We start from the raw sequence: 18,484 nt of genomic DNA on the forward strand, positions 1-18,484 counted from the left end.
TTGTAATAATAATAATAACAACAATAATAATCAGTGAGAGGAATGATTATTTGATCTATTGACTTGATTTTGATCTCACAAAAATCACAAGTCAATCATTATGATTATTCAATTTTTTTATTATATATGGAATAAGAACAAAGCAAAAGAAGTGTGTGTGTGCGAGTGTGCAAGAGAGCAAAATAGTAGTAAAACAAAAACAGTTAAGTACACTTGTGATTTAACTATGTTGTAAACACATTTGCGAGTGATCCAATTAAGATGCAACGTATTTGTCACCATACAGCATCAGATTTAGCGACTACAGCTACAGCTCAGTGTAGAGAATACATGACATGACATGGTGCAAAAAAAAAAGGGTTGACATGACCTGTCCTGAGAATATTGTTATCCAACACTTAGTATTTTTTTTTAACTCATACATTTTGAATAACCGTGTACTAAACAACTAATATATAAAACAACTTTTACATAAAAAGCGGCAAGAAAGTACCATCAAAATGTGTTAAAATGTTAAATATTCTGTCCGCATACAGTAAATGAACATGATGACATATACAGCAGAATTTGTGCAAAAAAAAAACAAAATATCAGAATTTTTAAAAAATGCACGCATGCACATTACAGCTAAATAATGCTGGAAAATGAAATATAATGCACATACCTGATAATCAACATAAACTAGAAACTGTCAAATAAAATGTGAATACTATTTTCAGAACTATTAGAAAAAAATGCAAGTTCTAAAACAGAGTTTCAGCAGAGGGAGCGTTCCTCCTGTCCTCTCGTTGCGTTCCTTCCACACCCCCGCCTCGCTCATGACATTTGCTCTGGTCCCGCCAGCAGCTGTCCTAAAATGTCTCACATCCACAGCTTCCCATCAAAGTCTGCAAAAAGAGGCGGGAGACGGAGGTTAAAATGTTTATTTGCTATGGTTGGGAATGTGTCACTGCTCTGTATGAGTCTACAGCTCACCCTTGTTGCAGTCTTTGCTCATGTCTCTCTCTTTCAGGAGGTTGTTTTTGTAATCTGTGCGCCACACAGAAATCAACGGTGAAGAAAGTTGTCTTATTTTCAAACATCTTCGTGACAGAGAATGCGGTCTACCTGAATTCAGTGGCTCTTGGTTGCGGATCTTCAGCTCTGTTAAACTTAAGGAGCTTTCACCTTCATTTCTCCTGCACAGAAAATAATAATATTTTATTAATCATTGGGTTTAATTATCAAACATTTTATGTAGATAATAAATGCTAATAATAATAATAAATAAATTTTAAAAAATAAATTATAAAAAATAAATTAATAATAAATGATAATAATGCTTACTCATCAGATCTTCGTAGTTCGTACGCCAGGCCTGCAAAAGAAAAATCAGCCATATCAAAACGCTGGATTCATTAAGCGTATTTACTATGCAAGTATCTTTAATAAATACAACACCTCTCTTTTTTCGCCGTCGAGTTACCATGACGATTGCCACAACGATGAATGCCAGAAGCAGGAAGGTTGCCAGGAAATAACCCAAATGTTGCACGAAATAGCCTCGATGCTCAGGGAGGATAACGTTGACGACGTGAGGACTCTGCACTTCTTCAACCCCTGTGAAAAACACGGAGATGGTCAATTTCCACCGATGTCAACACCGGGATCAGTATATGTACAAGAGCATAACAAATGTTTCAATTGCCTTAAGGCAACTTCTTTTTTTTCCTTTCTTTTCTTTTCCACAGTGAGAGACGAAGCAGAGCGAGGAGCGAGTCAGATGTCAAAATGCTTGTTGCCAGTAATGACTTCCAGACCTGATGTCATGCAGCTGTAATTCTTTCCCCCTCTCAGAAAAATACAGGCTGACCATGGAAGAGAGCAAATTGGTGTAAAAGTGGAAATGCTCTTATGTGGTTGGTCTGCATGTTGGACAGGGTACTGACAAATATCATGCAAAAATATGACCTTTGACTTCAGCTACAGAAGTCTTCCAGAAGTATACTGGCACACTGAGGTCAATTTCTTTATTTTAAATATTTGGCTTTGACATCAAAGGATGAATATGAGACCAGAGAGTAATATTTCAGCTTTTATTTCCAGGTATTTGTGATATTTTTTGTAAATGATTTTCCACATTCTCATAGACAGCTCTCTGGTGTTCATGTACTTTTCACCTCTAAACACAGTCTGTGCAGCAAAACCCATCATAACCAATCTGAAATGGTGCCATCTTCTAAGTTTTGCATCCGATCCAGACGTAAATACGTGGAAATAAAAGCTGAAATGTAGCTCTATGGTCTTCTATGCATTTTTTTTTAAATATCAAACCCAAATGTTTTGAGTCTACGGCAAAAATTGGCCTGACTGTATACTTTTGGGCTGCACGGCGACTGAGTGGTTAGTGCACAGGCCTCACAGCTAGGACACCCGAGTTCAATTCCACCCTCGGCTATCTCTGTGTGGAGTTTGCATGTTCTCCCCGTGCATGCGTGGGTTTTCTCCAGGTACTCCAGTTTCCTCCCACATTCCAAAAACATGCTAAGTTAATTAGCGACTCCAAATTGTCCATAGGTATGAATGTGAGTGTAAATGGTTGTTTGTCTATATGTGCCCTGTGATTGACTGGCGACCAGTCCAGGGTGTATCCCGCTTCTTGACCCAAGACAGCTGGGTTAGGCTCCAGCGCCCTGCGACCCTCGTGAGGAAAAGCGATAGAAAATGAATGAATGACTGCATACTTTTGGAGGTCATTGTTTGAATCTATCAGAAGAAATTTCAAGGTTAAAGTTTTAACATTCGAAGGATTATCTGTTCGAACAAAGGACTTGACCCTTGACCTCAGCCACCTCGAATATGTTGATTCAAATGGCTTTAAAAATCAAAAGATAGATAATCCCTCAAAATTTGACACATTTCGACCACAGCTGCTTCAGGCATTCTGTGGAAAATCAACAGAATTGTAGTTTGCTCGATAAAAAATTGGCAGTAAATTACAAAAATAGTAAATGAAAATAATCCATTCTCACTAGAGTTGCAGGTGTGCTGGAGGCGGGGTACACCCTGGACTGGTGGCCAGCCAATCACAGGGCACATATAGACAAACAACCATTCACACTCACCTTCATACCTATGGACAATTTGGAGTCGCCAGTTAACCTAGCATGTTTTTGGAATGTGGGAGGAAACCGGAGAAAACCCACACATGCACGGGGAAAACATAAAAAAACTCCACACAGAGATACCCAACAGAGATTTGACCCCAGATCTTTCAGATCTCCTGATTGTGCAGCCAACATGCTCACCATTCCGCCCCCGTTATCTTTAATTCTTCCTTTTCTAAAGTAACAAGGACCCATTCAGGGAAACAAGCCGATGTACGTTAAACAGCTTCCTCTCATGTGGCATCATGATTACTAATTATCACTTGTCACTGATTAATTGACCTAATATATGATACATGAAACTGCACACTGCCACATCCAAGGTCTGTGCCTCCAGAGAACAACAGCAGTAGGATATTTGCATATTCATGACAGGTAGGCCAAGTGTGTATGTGTTAACAGATATTTCACATATGCTCCACCAAAACCACCGTGGTTTTTTTTTCCCTGTGGGAGAGAAGCATCATTTGCAAGTCAATGATGCAAAGAAAAATGTCTTCATTTAATACACATTTCTGACAGCTCGCTGATTATCTGCAAGAATCTATTTATTAATGCCATAAGAGCAAAGTGCTCGTCTTGTCATTTGGAATGATTTCTGGTGCAAACACAGCCGTGTATGACAAAGAAATGAAACTAATGTTTATTGAAAGGAAGCAGGCAAGAATGCCATCAATCCTTATTATCCTAACAAGCCATAAATGGTCTAACGTTTCTTGAAAGAATGAGGAGGATCTACAGTCTGGCAGCAACTCCCCTTCTCCCCTCACATGACACAGCTGGTCCAGATGTTGAACAGATGGAACAAACTTCCTATGAATGCTGGTAAACACATCTCCACCCAAGGCCGATAGACATCAGCTGAGAAAACAGCCAAGACCCACGGAAGCAAAAGGATATCAAACTAAACTCAGGATACAGAGTAACATGTCCGTACACGTGTTTGAAATTTTTGGAAAATTGGGTCAAATGCAGTAAACATTCCCGACATTAGTGGCGCCTACTTCTCAGCTTAGTGCTGCTCAAATGTCTCCACTTGGGTAAAAAAAAAAAAAAAAAACAGCAAGGAAAAATAGCTAAGCTATTCTAAAGCTTGAGTTTCCTCAAGCTTCTTTCTTTTGGTGAAGAAATTGGGCACAAGTTATGCCGGCAATTGCAACAACAGCTGTGCTAGACTTGGTTGATGACAAAAAAAACAGTGACCAGCATTTAGCATTCCTTGCGTCTGGAAAAAAAAAAAAGTATTTAATGAACTTCTTAAACTTACTTGGTTCAGGGTCATCATTGTGGAAGATTGTCTGTGTTGTGGTGGGCTCCGATGGAAGTGAAGAGCCCACGGTGAGTCTAAAAATGCGTCTCTCGTGCAGGCCGCAGTAATGGTGATGCAGGTGGCAGGAGTACAGTCCTTTATCGACCGGTTTCAAGTTGGAAATTGACAGTGAAAAGTCTCCGAGTGTGAACGCATCCTCTGCCACGCTCATCTTCTTCTCAGCAAAGAGCGGTCCGTAATCCCGCCGTTCCCCGGAAGCGTAGAGGTCCACCAAGCGGTCAGCCCTATCGGGTCGCACGCCCGGTGGCTGGAAGTCCCAGTGGGCTACCTGCTGCTGGTCCTCCTGGATGCCGTCTCGCCACAGGGGACGGCGGTTGACGCATGGCAACACCACAGTGGTGCCCAGCAAGACCACAAAAATGGTTTTCTCTCCATCCCAGTAACGTTTCTCTTTTTGCGCTACAAAGAAAGAGTTGCTGTTATTGTTGTATCACAACTGGTGGAATAACACCAATAACACAAGAGACAAATCTCACCTGACTTTGTCACGTTGAGCTGGATCTGAACAGACTGTTGAATTTGGCAGTAATGATGGTGTAGATTACACGTGTACACTCCTTTGTCACTTTGGATCACATCTGAGGAACAGTAAAAAATGTTTAATATTAAATGATGACATGTGTCAGTCAGGTTCACAGGTGACTCCAGCATCGCTGTGATCCTGAACATAAGAAGTAGAAAAAAATTATAAATTATAAGATGATCAGTGTCTTACTTTTGATGACCAGGGAGAAGTTGCCATCTTTAAATGCAGATTCTGGAATGGAAACGCGACCTTTGTTGAAGTTGTTGTAGACCCTCAGTCGAGCTCCGGGAGACATATCCAGGACTCGTTCCACGGAGTATTTGGGAGTATTGCGCATCAAGTCCCAGTGCACCACCCTCTGGCGGTCCTTCAGTCTGTCCCGGGTCCACACCATGCGAGGGCTGTGACAAGGCAGGACGGCGTTGCTTCCTATAGGGAGTGTGATGTTCTTGGCTTCAACCACCACACCGAGTCTGCTGTTGCTGCCGCTGCTCTGACTCCATGCTGATGCAATAAACAAACATGGACTCAGGAAGCAGAAATAATTAGAAACATTTGCTTGTTTAAAAAAACTGCCTTACCTCCCGGCAGGAAGAGCACAGCAAGAACTGAAACTGACAAAAAAATAAATGATTAGGGCAAATCACTCTTGTGCCTTTGTGGTGTACATGCATCAGTTTGCTCCATATTCTGTACACATCAACCACACACGGAAAATGAACAAAAAAGCAAAGTGATGGATCAGTCAAAAAATTCTACTCAGCAAAACAAGAGGAAAATATGACGTCAATAAGAGCCTATATAAATGTGTTTTTCTATTTATTACAGTTTCCTGTTGCCCATACTGTTTACTATAAGAGTGTAATTTCCCACACTGAGACGGCTGGCGAGGAAACACACAAAAGCTTTGTTCATTCTGGCTTCTCTTGGCTTGTCGAAGGGCTGTGATCCTGAGAGGATGAAGAAGATGCTATCATCTGGAGGTGGTTTATTTTATTTTATTTATGCCAGAGGCATTTACACCTAGCATACTTTATAATGTACTGTACTGAATGTGCAGATTATTTTTATATCACCATATCCTAAACATGGAAGTTACCCTTGAGTTTATCATTCACAAATAAGAATTTGTACGTTATATTTTAAAAGCATGAAAAAGGCAATTTAAAAGTATTTTTTTTTAAAGATGCATGATTGCAACCTTAAAAAGCCTAGGCAATTATATTTTCATGATGGGCAGCAGTGTCGGCAGTGCAAAGGCAACACTGTTTTGCAAATAATGACATCATACTGAAATTAACTTGTGTTGCCTGCCACTTGTCAAGACATCACAGGTATCACATACTGTATAAGGGCATGCCAAAAGCATTGTGATACTTTACTTTTAATAATGTTAACCAGCAAAGCATGCTCTGGTTTCAGAAGCATGCATGATAACACTTCAGCACAGGCCCTGCCAGCAAGAGACCTCATGCTGGAAAAATTGTGGCTTCTCCACTAAAAGAAGGTAAAAACAAATAATTGAAGCCCCCTATAATTTGCCATTAAACTCTCCTCCAGATGCACAGAAGCTGGTGACTCACAAGACAGCTTTAATTCCTTAAAGACTTAACAATGTGCTACTTAATAACAGATAACACATTTGCCCAATGAACCTTAAAATGCCTGTTGTCACAATGACTAATTGCAGCCGCAGCAAACAGGTACACATTGCGCCCCCCGTTGCGGTGAAACCAAAAACATGTGAGTCAAATATAATAGAATGCCTTTACGCTGCACAATGTGTGTGATTCAGAGATGTCATGGTTGTGTCAGATTTAACGTAGGGTACACATGGATGTACTCAGAAGAAGCTAACAGCCAAGTGTAGCATGCTTATCCACATTCTTTAGTGGACTATACCAGTGATTCTCAACTGGTGGGTTCCGACCCAAAAGTGTGTTGTGGGCCCATGGCGAGGTCACATATAGCTGCCTAAAAAAATTACATCTACTTGCAGTTGTCACACCATCTACAATATGGATGGACCAGCCAGGTTGTGTTGGCGCTAGCACCCGTGCTAACATTTGTGTTGTAAAAACCTACCGTAATATGTAGTACTACAATGTCTATTACAGTACATGATAAAAAGGACAGGTTTTGTACGAGGCAGAATAAATTACAGTCAATACATTACAGGCTCCCTTCTCCCCGAAAATAAGAGCCAGCTGACCCATTAGGCAATATAGGCAGCTGGGCGGGACCAAAAAGATTCATTTAAAAGGAACGTATTGTGTTTTTCCACTGGAAAAAAAGTTATGGTAAGTCATAATTATCAGATAAAAAGTGGAAATTTTGAGTTAAGAAGAGTAGAGTTCAGTAGAATATCCACCTTGCTAACAATTGTGCCGCCATTTTTGCCAAGTGAAGAAGGCGGCACCTGTGGCACATGCGCAGTTTGTATCTCACAATTTCGACTTTTTAATTGCATAATTTCGATTTTTTTTTAAATCTCCTAATTATGATTTTTTATCTCATAATTTCGGCTTCCTTGTCTTCTCTTTCTACTTTTTAAATATCATAATTATGACTAGAAAACTTTCTATGCTGGTTATCGTGTGTATGTGCTCTAATTGGCCCCCTTAAATAAAATGCTCTTACTAATGAACACAAGACAACTTTATGTTTTACCGTCTGGTCGCCCTCTAATGTGTAACTTTTCCCTACAAACAGCACTTTCTGATCTCCCGCTAAGGTGCATGTTGTTAGTTTTACAGGCGGTGAAACAACTCATTAGTGACACAGCTATAAAGGGAGGTTGCAGAAATATGCTGACTCTGCCTAGACCAGTTAACAAGAACCACATTGCACACACACACACACACACACACACACACACACACAAAAATCCCACATTCACCCCCAAAAAATTCCCCAAACCGAGACGAGTCATGTTACTGTAAATGTGAAGTTCTGGTTCAGGTTCATGTCCATTCTTGTTATTCTCAACACTCGGGCTATTTAAACTGCAATGCTAACCTGACTGAATAAGCATGGCGTTGCTGTATTGGGGGAGGATGTTGACAGAGAAAAACTTGTCAACAAAAATGTGGATTTTCAGAATAAAATTTGCTTTAATGGAGTAAGTGTATTTTATAACTTATAACACTTTGTATTACATAGTAACATGTAAATGTTTAAGATTGGTAAACCGAAGAACAGAACTTGAGAGTTTTGGTTGCCAAACGTAACTGATCTAGATTCAATGATGTAACAAGAGAAACTGTTAATCCGCTAAAATAAGCAAAAGGCTTACCTGGAAGCAGAGCCATGTACGTATGCATGTCTAACAGTGATGACGGCGGCGTGTAGACGTTACCAAATGGCACAATAAAGTAACTTCTTTCGCCTTGCACGTCTGGATCCTGGAGACGCTCCGCCTACAAAGACCATGAAATCCAACACTTTGCCATGAACAGGAAAAAAAAACCCTTTGTTTATATCAACATTTTGTAGCTCTGTAAAAAAGTATATTCTAATTGGCGGTGTTTACCAAAAGTTTTTGAATAATCAACACACAGACACAAATATTTCAACCCTTTTATGTTTTCCTTTTGTCATTATGGATGGCTAGACTGAGTAATGAGGGAATTGTGGTCATAGCGGTTTCCCCATGTTTGTCAGACTTTGCTAAATGCTGCGACCTGCAGTATTGGAAAGGTACTACACCATCAGCATTGCTCTTGACTGTTGATTGTTGTTGATTGTTTAGACTGCAGGGTGGCTAGAAATACTGTCCAACGTGATAAACTGTCCATGACTTGACTGAAACGACTTTCAGTTCCTTCGGTTCCCATATTGATTAATAAAGAGCTTGGGTGTGGTCCACCCTTCTGGAGCCTTCTTCAGTCCAGCACGCCTCCAGATCCTCTTCAGGTCATCTTCAAAACGTCTCTGTACAAAATATATTATGCATATAATAACCAGTCATTCCAAAATATATATGCAACATTTTGTGTAATAGAGAAACTAAAATGAAACTACTTAGAAGAAATTACAACACGCACCTGCTTCTTCTTCCCCCTGATCTCCTGTACTTTCCTCCTCAGGAATTTTGTTCGTTTTAGAAGCTTCTTGTATTTGTGCCGGTTCATTTTGCGTCGTCGAATCTCCAGAACATTCTTACATCTCAGAGGTGTTACCCCGCTGTCCCCACCCTCAAGAATAGGAATGGACACGGGTGGCAGCAACTTCTCCTCCAGCAGGTCTACACGCTCTTGCAGGGGCTGAGAAGACTCCAGCATGGGCGGAAGAGTGTATCGCAGCGAGAGCCAGCTCTCCAGGGGACTTACTGCGAGTTTACGTGGCACAAGCGTCTCATCAAGTTCTGGCTCCAGTTGGACCCATCGTGGTGGAGATGTATTGTTGGCTGCTGTTGAGTAGTGTCGCAATTTGTCATTGAGTGAAGAGCTATACACTGGCTTCACAAAGCCAGTCAGAATGTCTCCACGGCCTGTAACTGCACCTAGTTATGAAGAAATTATGGTCATCATGAGACATACTTAGAGCCGCATGATTGAAAGTAAAAATCGTTAGCTCATACTTACAAGTTGCCTTATGTAGGAGACGAAAACGAGGAAGGAGTTTAGAAGTTAACATAGTTGGAGATCATCTACATCTAGTCATCAAGATTGTGTTGCCCAGATACAGGTCCTGCGGAATTTTAAGGGTTAGGTATATGCCCAATATTGAATGAATTTACACACCACAACATAGCCATGACGTTTTGTAGCATCACACTTAAACATAAAGAAATTAAGATTCTTTAAAAATGCTGACAGTTGTGTCGTTATGTGTTGACTCGAGACAATACAATGTGAAGATATTGGCCAACAAAATAATTAATGTTTTACTCTAAATCTACAGAATATCTAATGTATATAGCGTCGTTGCTAATGCTAAATAGCAACGCAGACACCTCTTCATTATAAAACGTAAAATCTCACAATAAATGATTTGGGTCCACAAACTGACAACCCAAATGAAATGATATAACAGACCGCTGAAAGAGGTTTGCAAAAAAAGGTTTTACTTTACCAAAAGTGAACAGTGACCGGGAAGCTTTCGCCTTCAATGTGACACTGTCAGCACACGACTTCCGCTATGTGTAACACAAATTGAATGGTTTTCCGGTTTCCCAAACTGACAGAGGTTCCGTCCGACAACGTAAACAAACGTGACTCAATTTTAATGCGATTCTATTCATTTGGTGGTCAATTGTGTCAAATTCTACTTTATGATCTAATGAAACTATACTGAAATGAGGAAGTCGTTTTTACGAGTGCTGTTTTCTATACTGTGGTGCATCCTAAAACCTGATTGAAGGACCTTAAGGTGTTTTGAAGGAAATGGTGTAACTGTTTGGCAGCCGTTTTCTCTCGGTTTTGAAAGTTGGACGTTGGTCTGTAGTAATCTAAGACGTGGATCAAGGTTATGTTTTTTTAAGGAGCGGTTTGATTACAGCCACTTGGAATGATTGTGGGACGTAGCCTGTTACAAGTGACATATTGATTAACTAGTGATTAGTTAATCAACTGATTAACTAATGTGTTAACTAGTGGAGTGGCATCCCTCAGCAAGTAAGTAGGGGTGGATCTATCTGTCCTTAAGTGATAGGGATGGATGGGTGGATGGTGTTATGACACTTCAACCACAGTGCTGAAGAGGAATTCAAAACTAATTCAAAGACTCCAAAATAATTTTTCTGCACATTTCCTCCAATCTTTATAGATTGGATCAACAACAGATACTAAAACATTTTTGTCAACAAAAAGTGCTTTCATTTAAAAATACATTGGCAACAGTGTGTAAACTTACCAGGGCATTTATTTACAAAACAACAACAACAAAACATTCATTTCATATTAAATGCTGCTTGATATTACCTGTATTGTTTACTACACCCAGTTTGCGATAAGGCATCTGAAATGATCTGGAGAAAGGACAGATTTCCCCTTCTGCAGAATTGTTGGAATATATATTTATGATTAGGACTCTAGACTAGGTCTGAACGCATCTGAAATTAATACATTGCTGACTTGGCAATTATTTTATTTGGCTTTGTCAAATCTGTTTTCAATCACGGCCATTGCTCTTAGTACACTCCAACAAAATATATATTTACATAATCAGTAGTTGAATTTGGAGCAACTTTTTCAACTGAAATATTCAGTTTAATTGTTTCAACGTATATTTACCGCACTGAACGAGTTGACCCCTGAAGAGTTTCACAATTAAAAACATAATTCACTCCAAATAAACACAATCCAAGATCATTGACAAGTGCTGGACATTGGCATGGTGGCACAAATGAACATGTACGCCATTAAAGTCACTCCAAAAAAGAATCAAATCAATAAATAAAAAACATAGAAAGAAAAGCAAAAATAGTACATTAAATAGAAAGTGGTCTCACGGTAACAGTCCAGATAGACAAGCAGGAAAATAAGTCAATGGCGGATGTTTCCATACGTAAACAGCACATATAAACAGCGATAAAAAGGGTTTTGAATACATGAGTTTGACAACTGATTGACTTGGAATACTGTCTTCCCATTACTGGCTGTAGGAGTTTTGAGTCCATGAAATGAGGAGGGTTAATAAAATATCCATTTAAGGCCATTTCATTTGATTTGTGATACATTTATATGCTATTACTGAAGAAATGGAGGAGAAAAACGTAGAAACACTACCCAAAAAGGCAATATTACCTTGGATATCATGCTGGAAAACAAAGTTGATAAAAACTTTGCAACTTAACGTTTACAAAGAGCTCAATGGCATCCTCTTTACCCTGTGTAGTCCGTACCCTCAATATGACAAACCTAACTACATTCTTTTACACATCAAACTATTGTGGTTGTGTAGGTAGAACAATGTGAGTATTAGGAAGTCGGTGTGAACGTGTGAAGAGGGGGAAAAAAACAAAAGAGTGCAGGACATTGTGCAAAAGCTGGGCCCTCTTGGTGCATCATCCACTGTGAGTCTTGATGAACTGGGCTCCGGCCATCATGGAGCAGCTGACTGGTGAGGCTACACCCGTGGCGACGACTGTTCTTCTTCTTCTTCGTTCTCGGTATTGGTCATGGCGAACTCCTGCACCCGTCTCATCTCCCGAAGGGACTGTGACTTGTGGGAATGCTTTTGAAATGAGAGGGATTTCTGGTCAAAACACAGGAATAACAAGTACAGTGGACTCTCGGTTTTCTTAGGTCATAGTTTTTTGGAGGATTTTTGTAGAAATATTGCCACAGATATGTTGCGTTTTTCATACACTGAATTAGTATTCGTACTCGAGACTAAGATCATATCCAACATGCAGAGAAAACATGTACAAGTACAAGCAATAAGGCATACACAGAATATCTGCTCAATGTACAAAGAGAAAAGACCTAACCTGAAGATGGAAATCCATGATACAAAGAGGTGGGCCGAGCTAACAGTTCTGCACATAGAGATGCAAAATGAGCAATCAAAGCAGGACCAAACATCAAACACAACAATAGTCTTCAGATCAGTTGAAAAATTTCTAGAATATGCATTTTGCACATTTGGACCTTAATGGGGCTTTTGCATATTATAGCTCTACTTAAAACTTCATTAAGATCCAATGATCCATGATTAGAGCATTTTATTCATTCATCCATTCATCTTCTACGTCGTCTATCCTCACTAGGGTCACAGGTATGCTGGAGCCTATCCCAGCTGATTTAAGGACTGGTGGCTAGCCAATTGCAGGCATTTCATTCACATTTTATGAATTTCCACAAAATTTGCACGTTTAACATTTACATTTACATTCTGTTATTTCTGGTTACCCTCAGCAATTGTTATTCTGTGATAGATTACTTTGAGGAGATACTGCCAATTGTCCATAGGTATGAATGTGAGTGTGAATGGTTGTTTGACTATATGTGCCCTGTGATTGGCTGACGACCAGTCCAGGTTGTACCCCGCCTCTCGTTCAAAGACAGCTGGGATAGGCTCCAGCACCCCCGCAACCCTCGTGAGGATAAGCGGTAGAAAATGAATCAATGAATGAATGCCTTGTTGAAGATATTAGAGCCACCTAGTGTTCAAACTAAGAATTACATGTTATGAAGGCCACAGTGCATTATTATATTTTCAGACTTTGACTCATGCCGGTTAAAAGTAGATTGTGGGCCAAATGCTGTAATTCGGACACCCCTGATAGAGATAACACAAACAAAGCGGCGCTGATGCCGCCAGAGGGATTACACAGGGTTCACTCACCGATGAGGACTGACGATCACTGGGTCGCTCCAATTTGATGCGGATGTCTGTTCCCTTCCCTCGCTCAGTTTTACTAGGACCTAAATAATGGATCAGTGGTTATATTTACTCCATACAGAGACCAGAACTCATGTAGTAAAGTCTTATTTTCAGTTACAGTAATAACGTGTTCATCATGATTAATTGTTTCCAGATCCGACCCACATTAAGTAACTTCAGTCTTGAAACGGCGTGGAAAAGGTACCGGATGTGACTCACTCAAACCCAGACATTTTTCAAAATCCATCCTTCTCGGTACCAGCCATTTTTGATGATTTTGACTGATTTTTCAAGGCGCTCCTTGAGTTATATAAACATGGTACATACAAAAAGAAAGCTAAGAAAGATACTCTCATCAAAATTGGTTCTACCTTTTTCTGTTCTGATCATTTACATCATCCCCTCTTTGTGCCTCTCGCGCAAAAGGCGAATGAGCAAAGTACATGTAAATTCTACATGTGTTCATTCATAGTTTTGATGCCTTCAGTGACAATTTACACTTATACACTTAAACACTTATATGCTAGGACTACGTTAAAAAGCCATAGCTTTTCAGTATGTGGAATCAAACTATGGAATGGATTGACAATCCACAATGCAACAATGCACAACGATGAGCCAATTCAAGAAACAATACTAGCAGTTGATGTTTGCTAAATACAAGGATGAAGAGTCTTGAACCAGTCTTGTACTTCGGTACGAGGTGCATTATTAAAAAAAAAATTAAAAAGTTTATACCATACTTTCAAGCCAAATGCTTCTTGTATAAGTGTTCATTCAAGGCAGTTATCAGTGAAATGAACACTGCAAAAAAAAATAAATGTTGGACTTAAAACTTCCTCTTTAAAAAACCTTAAACTGTATTATGGAAAGCAGGAAGTGAACAAATTTTATTTTTTTAATATTTATTTTATTACTATTTATTATTATTATTATTATTATTATTATTATTATTATTATTATTATTATTATTATTATTATTATTATTATTATTATTATTATTATTATTATCATTATTATTATTATTATTAGCTCTTAAGCTTGCTCCACTCTTGGGCCACTCTTATGCCAAGAGTAGCCCAAAAGTAAAAAAAAAATAAAATTAATTTAAATTAAAAAAAAATAAAAAAAAACTTAAACTATATTCAGAAAGCAGGAAGTGAACAAATGTAACAGTTACTGATTGTAAAAGTACCAGATGGAGGGGTAGGATTTAATAAGCTTTGCTTCTTCCTACTCCTTTTGGACATGTGGAACTGTGACTTATGTGATGCATTCAATTGTAATCTGATGCATGTTCAAATGAAATAAAACCATTACCATTACCATGGTATGTCCAAACGTTTGGCCTGTATTGTATACTCATAACACTGGGTAACATAGAATATCATTCAAAATGCCAATGTGCCGAGTCATTTTTCAAAAATAAGTGCAATCTCACCTGGGGAGCTACCACGACTGTTGGTACTGGTGCTGCTGATGCTGTCCTCCAGCCAGGTGCTGTAGGTAAAAGAATCACGCTTGTGTGGCGTCCCCGCAGATGACAGACTCTCCTGGGAGGAGATGACAAATGCAATCCAGCACTTACGTATTTTGGACTGTCACGAAGCTGCCAACTCTCATGGGAACTGTGGGAGACTTTCGGAACTCGCCCTTGTCTCCCAACATCTCGACTAAGTTAAAGTTAAAAACCTCCCTGAATGCTTCAATCGCTATCAAGCTCAGCACCATTAGCAGGTATGCCAACGTCAGGCTGGTCAGGTTACAATATTCATGAATGAAATGGCCTATTTTTTTTTAATAAACCAGGTGGCTTTAAACCACAGAGGCTTTGCCCTGGACCCCCCACCTACAATCCTCACACTTGTTTCGGAAAAAAAATATATTATATTGCAAACACACCACTTACCATGCCTGTGTCATAATCATCCGCCACCTCATTCTCGTTCTCCTCCACCACACTGGCGAAGCTACTGGCATTGGAGGAGGAGCGAGACAGGTCGTGACCTTCAGGGATCGATGGAGCCCTGCCATAGAGACAAGAACTACACACTAGGTTAAACCAGCCCAATCAAACTGAGGTCCTCAACCTTTCCACACCTGTTCTTTGCAGTGGTGAGTGCCTCGGGAGAGCTCTGATTGGATGAGTTGTCCGACTTCTGGTCTTGCGAGACATGGCCGCTGTCAGGGGTCTTCTGTGTGTTGGGAGAGTTCTCTCTGCTGATACATCAGACACATTGATATTTCTATATACTACAGGGACAATATAGTTGTAATATTTCTTAATACAGCTAATTGCACCTTTTTTCCTGTACTTCCTGAATGTTTTCAATCCCGATGGCGCTGCTTCGCCTTGAGCTGAAAGGACCAGACTTTTTCCTGGTGGGGCTTTTCCCTGGAATAATCAAAGACTGCCAGGAAGAAAAGAAAATTACAATTCGACTTATAATACATACTATTCATAGATATGCAATAGACTAACTTAAATACAGTAACTAAACTTACTTTACTGAAATACTTGAGTGATTTTTAATTTTAATGTAAAAAATCCATCCATTTTCTATACCGCTTATCCTCATTAGGGTCGCGGGTATGCTGGAGCCTATCCCAGCTGTCTTTGGGCGAAAGGCGGGGTACACCCTGGACTGGTCGCCAGCCAATCACAGGGCACTTACATACAATTTGGAGTCGCCAATTAACCTAGCATGTTTTTTCAAATGTGGGAGGAAACCGGAGTACCCGGAGAAAACCCACCCACACCCACAGTGTGGCCAACATGCCAACCACTCCACCACCGTGGTGAGCAATATGATTAAACACAGTACATGAGCTGTATTAAAAAAAACTGTGCATTATTATCCTTTTCCTTCTTGTAATGAAACATTTTTTATACAAGTCTTGTATTGAATGTCTTGAATATAGTCACTTTGAATTGTTGGGCTGTAGTGTTAGATTTCACGCTACACATTAGTAATACAGTATGATGGAAAAAAAAGGTAAAATTATGCACTCAGCAGCTGAGTGTCTTTCAGCCAGACCTGAGATGAAAGTTGTATTTAAAGGCTCATGTGCTTTCACGGCTATCGCTTTAGTTCCCCACCCTCAGCTTTAAAAGACACATTTGAAAAGCTTCTATTCCATATGGCTTGAGAGGAAGAGGGGGGGTTCTTTTTAATAGTTTCTCCATGAAATTGCAGGTATTGATAATTTTACAGAAATGAGAAAAAACTAAAACTGTAAAATGGTAATTTACTGTACAGACGACGACACTAGCAACAGAAATATAATTTTTTTAAAAGAAATACATATTATAGATACAGTTGTCCCTCCCTCATCCCTGGTTTGCATTTCACAGCTTCACTCTATCACGGTTTTTCAAAAACACATGAATAAATAATAAATGATGAATAAATCATAAAGGCCGTTTTGTGCTTCAATATGGCCTAATATTAGTTAAAATATGTATAATGAAGCAAATTTTACATAGTTTCTGCCTAAAGAAAGCATTGGGAAAGAACATTCAAAGATGCTGTGAATGATATTAGTATTCTACACTGGATGTCAGTACCGTTACTGACACACAAACTGCACGTGATCGCCAGAACAACAGGCTTTTATTGCAGGTTTGAATTATCTCAGAACAGACACAATAATCCCTAGTAAAATTCTTTATAGTAAAAACACGGGCAACACCCTGACGTCACTACCTGTCTGCCCGCCACTCAGCTCCTGTTAATATGTACAAATATGTGTATAATTGTGTCTAATCATTTATCTTTTTGTTTAAAAAATACAGTAAAAATTTGGATATTTTGCCAAATGGTTATGATGAATTAATTTAAAAATTTTATAATAATAATATAATATAATAATATATATTATATAATTATATATATATAATTATATATAATATTATAATATATTTTTTTATCATTTAACAGCCCTAATATATATATTGTATACTGTATAACCACTATTTGTACAATGCAAATGCAAATACTGTAGCTCTTAATGAAAAAATCCCATATTGTATAAAAAGTAAAAATGATAAAGGCCAATACAATGACAAGGACTTGACCATGGTGCAGTAGAGCCATGCAGACCAACAACATCAAACAGAATAACAAGAGCAGGTAGAGAATAGTTAGAATTAAACATGAACCTCTTCTACTGTTCCTATTCCTATGGCACTGCCTCGACGTCCATATCTACTGGGACTTTTGCCTGGGACAAGCAATGACTGAGCCACGCAGGGAGAGAAGAAGGGGAGGGGGGGTTGGACATGATGATGACAGTCAACAAGGAGGGTAAAAGGGGATTTGAGAAAACATGAAATTAATACAAATATATGAGATTCCATGCAAGTTGTGTCGTCAAACAAAATTCAAAGCGTGCGTCAGCTCGGTTCCAAGTGGTGCAACACAGGCAGCTGAATGGGAGAGAGAAATGGTGATCCTGTGAGGATAAGAAGATGCAAACAGATATGAAAAATAAATACTACAGGAGAAGTTAGAGGTATTGTGGCTTGGCAATCTGGAAGTGTAAGTGCCGTATCTGTTCCGAAATACATGCGTATTTGATGGAAGGATTTCTCGTATTGGTCTTTCTTAATACACTATAAAGACAAAAGCTCTGGTATACACCTCCTAATAAAAAATCATTCATTCATTCATTTTTTTTTTCATTTTCTACCGCTTTTCCTCACAAGGGTCGCGTGGGGGTGCTGGAGCCTATCCCAGCTGTCTTCGGGCGAGAGGCGGGGTACACCCTGCACTGGTCGCCGGCCAATCACAGGGCACATATAGACAAACAACCATTCACACTCACATTCATACCTATGGACAATTTGGAGTCGCTAATTAACCTAGCATGTTTTTGGAATGTGGGAGGAAACCGGAGTACCCGGAGAAAACCCACGCGTGCACGGGGAGAACATGCAAACTCCACACAGAGATGGCCGAGTTTGGAATTGAACCCTGGTCTCCTAGCTGTGAGGTCTGCGCGCTAACCACTCGACCGCCGTGCCGCCCTCCTAATAAAAATAATGAATACAATTCATTAATTTTCTACCGCTTTTTCCTCACAGGGGTCGCGGGTGTGCTGGAGCCTATCCCAGCTGACTTCGGGCGAGAGGCGGGGTACACCCTGGAC

At 39.6% G+C, this 18,484-nt stretch overlaps 3 protein-coding genes across 18 annotated transcripts in view; all 3 read right to left on the reverse strand.

Moving 5' to 3' along the window:
• Positions 1-107: 107 nt before the first annotated feature.
• Positions 108-8,431, reverse strand: LOC131104425 (matrix remodeling-associated protein 8-like). 2 transcript variants are annotated; one of them, XM_058051591.1, is made up of 10 exons: positions 8,298-8,431; positions 5,584-5,616; positions 5,192-5,506; positions 4,953-5,054; positions 4,414-4,875; positions 1,441-1,599; positions 1,327-1,357; positions 1,108-1,178; positions 976-1,029; positions 108-887 (listed from the first exon to the last, which is right to left on the reverse strand). In XM_058051591.1, the coding sequence occupies exons 1-10, from the start codon at positions 8,323-8,325 to the stop codon at positions 862-864; spliced, it is 1,281 nt and encodes a 426-aa protein (XP_057907574.1). In that variant the 5' UTR covers positions 8,326-8,431; the 3' UTR covers positions 108-861. The 2 variants fall into 2 exon arrangements, with proteins under 2 accessions (XP_057907574.1, XP_057907575.1); XM_058051592.1 differs by lacking the exon at positions 8,298-8,431 and adding an exon at positions 7,940-8,044.
• Positions 8,432-8,571: 140 nt separating this feature from the next.
• Positions 8,572-10,230, reverse strand: aurkaip1 (aurora kinase A interacting protein 1). The gene is made up of 4 exons (XM_058051594.1): positions 10,079-10,230; positions 9,589-9,694; positions 9,049-9,506; positions 8,572-8,935 (listed from the first exon to the last, which is right to left on the reverse strand). Exons 2-4 carry the CDS (start codon positions 9,638-9,640, stop codon positions 8,819-8,821), a joined length of 627 nt encoding a protein of 208 aa, XP_057907577.1. The 5' UTR covers positions 9,641-9,694; positions 10,079-10,230; the 3' UTR covers positions 8,572-8,818.
• A 773-nt stretch (positions 10,231-11,003) lies between these two features.
• The window catches only part of rap1gapa (RAP1 GTPase activating protein a), a 56,337-nt gene continuing 48,856 nt past the window's right edge, over positions 11,004-18,484 (reverse strand). For 11 of the 15 annotated variants that reach the window (XM_058051583.1, XM_058051576.1, XM_058051569.1 and 8 more), the window contains 7 exons: positions 17,496-17,573; positions 15,635-15,744; positions 15,434-15,553; positions 15,243-15,378; positions 14,775-14,886; positions 13,295-13,374; positions 11,004-12,181 (listed from right to left, as the gene is read on the reverse strand). In XM_058051583.1, coding sequence (XP_057907566.1) covers positions 12,074-12,181; positions 13,295-13,374; positions 14,775-14,886; positions 15,243-15,378; positions 15,434-15,553; positions 15,635-15,744; positions 17,496-17,573 — 744 coding nt within the window. In that variant the 3' untranslated portion in view covers positions 11,004-12,073. The other 4 variants (XM_058051570.1, XM_058051579.1, XM_058051578.1 and 1 more) reach the window with 4 other exon arrangements.

The sequence above is a fragment of the Doryrhamphus excisus genome, chromosome 16, assembly GCF_030265055.1.
Source record: "Doryrhamphus excisus isolate RoL2022-K1 chromosome 16, RoL_Dexc_1.0, whole genome shotgun sequence".
Lineage (NCBI taxonomy): Eukaryota > Metazoa > Chordata > Actinopteri > Syngnathiformes > Syngnathidae > Doryrhamphus > Doryrhamphus excisus.